This window comes from Rhincodon typus, chromosome 39, assembly GCF_021869965.1.
Source record: "Rhincodon typus isolate 14 chromosome 39, sRhiTyp1.1, whole genome shotgun sequence".
Classification (NCBI taxonomy): Eukaryota; Metazoa; Chordata; class Chondrichthyes; order Orectolobiformes; family Rhincodontidae; genus Rhincodon; species Rhincodon typus.
The window spans coordinates 9,657-14,112 of record NC_063370.1 but is presented as its reverse complement, the minus strand read 5'-3'; the positions used below and the strand labels follow the sequence as shown (position 1 = coordinate 14,112).

The window sequence follows — 4,456 nt, the reverse complement described above, 5'->3', positions numbered from 1 at the left end:
CCCCTTGACCCCCTTCCCCCCCCCCCCCCCCCCTCCCCCTGGTGCCCCCCCGCGTCTCCCTCACCCCCCTTCCTCTTCCTCGCCCTTGCACCCCCTCTTCCTCGCGCCCTCCCCCATGCTTCCTCGGGCCCCCTCCACCTCTCCCTCAACCCTTTTCCACTCCCTCGTACACCCTCGCCCACACTCCCTCCCCCCACACCCTCCCCTTCCCGCCTTCACAGACGTGCACATGGCTCTCTGTTGGCAGGAGGTGACAGTGAACCTGTTATGTAAACGGCCGTTCCTGGAGAGACAGACCACGTACACAGAATGTTGTTGCCGATACGGTGAAGCCTGGGGAATGGACTGTGCCCTTTGCCCTGCCAGAAACACAGGTAACTCTGATCTCTGACCCTGACCCTGGGTACTTGAGTCTGATGACCTTTCCCAAGCGAGCTTCAGCTTTTGGAGAGGATGAAAGGCCTGAGTGTGTGATTGAGGAACAATTGATGAGCTTCGGACGCTAAACTCTCTCTTTCTCTTCCCCCCCCCTCCCCCCACAGAGTATCACAATGAGTTGTGTAATTACCTGAGTATGCCTCTGAGTGAAGATGAGGATTTTTCTCAAGGGCTGGAATATGAAAACTATGAGCTACCAAATGGGCCTGAATTCCCCCCAGATTCTCTCAGTCGTTATCGCCCACGAGGATATGTTCCAGTTCCACCTCAGATTGGAGATGGGCGTGACTACAGACCTCCAGAACGCGAGCCATTTCTGCCACGGGATTCCCTGCCCAGGCGCCCACCATATGACTCCCGTCAGCTGCGCTCTGGGACAGCCTACAGGAGGCAGAGCTCACCCAACCGGCGTCGCTACCAGACCCAAAGTAGGCAGCTGGGACAGGGCTACAGCACTCGAAGCATCCAGACACATGTCCCAGATCGAGAGGCAGACCAACCCTGGCGTCGCTACCAGCTCCGGGAACCTGTCCGAGCTGCTCCAGAATTCCGATCTCCCAGTGTCCCCCTCCTCGTCAGCAGCAATGAGGAATATGACAGTAAGTAAAGGAATGTCTGTAGTCACTGACACTGACCTATCAACATGCTCTGTTACCTTTGCTTCTCTCACCTCATTTCTCCTCAAATATTTTCATGCACCTCGCTCCTGCAAACAAACACTGCTAGTCCCCTCTCGTCCCTCTTTCCCCTAGTCATCTCCAATACCCCCTCAATCCCTCCCCCACGATCTCCCCTCAATTCCCCTCAATCCCCCATCCTCCTCAATCCATCCCAATCCAAATCCCAAACCCCAATTCCCACTAATTCCCTCCCCCAATCCCTCTCCATCACCCCCTATTCACCTCAACCCCCCCTAAATACCCCCAATCCACCCCTCAATCCCCCCATACCTTTCTCATCCCCACTCCACTCCTCTACCCTCTCACTGTTTCTTGCCCTCCCCTACTCTTACCCTGCCTCATCCTCCAGCCAGTGTCTCCTCTGCCATTGGACACAATCTCATGCCTATCCCTGGGTCACGATTTTTCACAATCCCGTTCAGACTACTACATTCCGAGCATTTACAGTTTGTATTTCTGTGGTAAGCTCATTGGTTCCAGCTGCAGCTCGCACTGGGCTGCCTGAGGGCTCAGGAAACTACTAGCGATGATAAACTCAGCGCAGGTTTAATACTTTCCTGGAATTAAATAGGGAACCGTGGCAACTAGACAACAATGTACACTCTAACTTTATCCACCTTGAATCTCAGACCAGTTCCAACGTTATGAGGGTCTGCAAGCTGAGGAATGTGGGATCCTGACCGGCTGTGAGAACGGGAAATGTATCCGTGTCCCTGAAGGATTTACCTGTGCCTGTGATGACGGTTATCAACTCGACATGACCAAAATGGCGTGTGTCGGTATGGGCTCCAGGGCGTGCAGGCTGTGGGGGTTGTGGGCTGAGGGTACAGTGGGCAGCATATGGGCCCGATTCAGATGGGGGTAGGGGGGAGCAGATATGGTCCCGATTCAGTGGTGGGGGATATAGTCCTGGGTACAGTGGGGCACATATGGGCCCAGGTACAGTGGAGGGGGAAAATGGACATTGGATAGGATGGTTGGGGGAGCGGTTTATGGGTACAGTATTGTGGAGAGGATATGGTCCTAGGTATATTAGGGGGGATGGTATGGGTACATGATACTGAGTAGAGTTTGGGCGCAGAATACAGAAGGAAATGTGGGGGAGGTGAATCTGTAAAGGGGGACTATGGGATCGAGTAAAGGGGAGGAGTCTTGTTCAGGGTTGGGCTAGTATGGTACTGGGCTATGTCTTGGGGGGAGCAAGGGTTTTGGTACAGGTATAGAGGCGGTGGGGGCAGGGACACGTGATAAAAAGGAGTGAGGTGGAGGAATCAGTTCAGAGCAGGATTCACCTGGAATACTCCCTTTGCTCTGGCACAGAACCAGCAAGGGACTGGATTCTCCCCCTCCCTTCAGCAGAATTCCTCCCCCCCTACCTACCCCCTGCCCCTGGATTGTGTAGAGGTGACTGGGGGAGGGGGGATTGCTGATAGGAGGGGGTGGGGTGCTGAGTGTTTTTGAGGGGGTGGTCTCGGGTGCGGGTTGTCTGGGTGTTGAGGGTGGGTGGTCTGGAACAGCTCTTTGGGGGCTGGTGTTGGACTGGGATGAAGAGGTTGGGTCGTCTGGGAGGGTTGTGGGTGGAGGTGTCTGGGTGGGGAGGGTGCATTTTGAATGTTGTACTTCCTCTGTTTCCCTTGCCCCAGACTAAAGCCTTGTCTGTCGGTCGCAGATATAAACGAATGTGATGAAGTGGATGACCCGAAGACACTCTGCAGAAACGCAAAGTGTGCAAACACTGACGGTTCTTACCGATGTATCTGCTTACGGGGTTACGTGTTGTCACGGCAACCCAACTACTGTGTACCAGTGGAGCAGAGAGCATGAAGAAAGCAGGCCCGTGAAACCAAAGATTCAGACTAGCAATCAATTCCACGTTTATCAGACAAGGGGAGTGTTGTAGAATAAGAGGGTGGAAGGTATTTATTTAATTGCTATTTAATTGATATTGGACAACACCGAGGAAGGAATGTAATAAATGCCCAGCCCCATGAAATGAGATAGACATCCCTGAATTGTGCCATTCAGGCTCTCTACCCAAATCTTTAAGCAGGTTTCTGTTGGGCTTCAACCCAATGGCTGGAAGATTCAGTCCCATTCCCTCACATAGCGAGGAATTCGGAATGTCTTTCTCAATCACAAAAACACAAAAAAGATCCCAGGTGTCATTTGAAATACCTACTAGTCTGTTTTATAACAGACTATAACAGTTTTATAACAGACTGAGGTTGAATTAAGATGTTGCCAGTCACTGTGTTGCTTTATCCCTGAGAAGCTCCTGCCCTTTGGAGAAATGATTTTTCTCACTGTGTATCTAGCAGGGATGTAAACAGAAAGAACCCCACCTGCCAATCTCCTTCGCTCCTGTGCTCTCCTGCTATACCCAGCACCACAACAAACCTTTAGTGCTTCTCATTCACTCTGAGACAGTGAAGGTGACGAGCCATTCGAACAGTGAAAGAGGCACCCAAGCTGAATGACCCAATAGGCAGTGGCATACACTGGATGGTGATGAGGTGTGGGAGACTGCACTGATTTCCTCCTCCTTGCCCAGGGGATGTTAAACATCCAACAGCATCAGATTGTGCAGCAAAGACGGAGATCAAAGCTGAACTGTAAACCTTAGTGAGCATCCGGTAGAAACTTGATTTGGCAGCAGTTCATCAGCCTCTCTCGGAGAAATCACTGAAACACTGGGCTCGCAGAGATGGTAAAGTTTGCCGTAATCTGATTTACATTTTAGATCTGGTAAAATCTCCCACTGACCTGACGTTTTCCTCAGTTCTAATGACTGAGTATGGATCCTGGAACTTGATTCAAAAGTGTGAACATCTCTATGCTCTTTTGATGCCTTCTGTAAATCCCACCTACTTCTAATCACGCTCTCTCTCTGAGTCAATGCTCATCTTCCTGTCAATGGCTGTGATATGTAATGGGGCAGTTTCTACAATCAAAACAGCATGATGTTGTAAAATGTTGCCATTCCTTGTCCATCCAATCCATATTGAGCCCAGTTTGAGATTTTGATAAATCTAAGCCTGCTACATCCTGACCCTCTGCTTCTTTATCAACTTCTTTTCCATTCTTTGCAATCACAGCAAGTGTAGACATTAGACCTTGCATTTTCACCTTGATTTCTCAAAGAAAGTCAATTTGCAGAAATGAATGGGGGTTAGGAATCCCATAATGACCATAATGACAATTAAATACATAATCTTAACCTCAAGAGGCTGCTGGACTTTCATTAGCCAACATCCCTCTGTCTCCCCCATTCAAAAATGATCATGTAGTGATACCACCACAACCAATCCTAGACTTTAGATCGAATCAGAGATAGTAGG

At 50.4% G+C, this 4,456-nt stretch overlaps 1 protein-coding gene across 1 annotated transcript; it reads left to right on the top strand.

Moving 5' to 3' along the window:
- Positions 1-226: 226 nt before the first annotated feature.
- On the top strand, positions 227-4,450 carry LOC125487315 (latent-transforming growth factor beta-binding protein 4-like). Its single transcript, XM_048618395.1, has 4 exons — positions 227-374; positions 543-1,037; positions 1,748-1,897; positions 2,788-4,450. Exons 1-4 carry the CDS (start codon positions 230-232, stop codon positions 2,940-2,942), a joined length of 945 nt encoding a protein of 314 aa, XP_048474352.1. The 5' UTR covers positions 227-229; the 3' UTR covers positions 2,943-4,450.
- The last annotated feature ends 6 nt before the right edge of the window (positions 4,451-4,456 follow it).

Excerpts from the sequence above, each read along its gene's own strand:
- LOC125487315 (XM_048618395.1), top strand. The coding sequence starts at position 230 with ATGGCTCTCTGTTGGCAGGAGGTGACAGTGAACCTGTTATGTAAACGG. Across the intron at positions 375-542 it reads TTGCCCTGCCAGAAACACAG|AGTATCACAATGAGTTGTGT; the intron begins GTAACTCTGATC and ends CTCCCCCCACAG. Across the intron at positions 1,038-1,747 it reads CAGCAATGAGGAATATGACA|ACCAGTTCCAACGTTATGAG; the intron begins GTAAGTAAAGGA and ends CTTGAATCTCAG.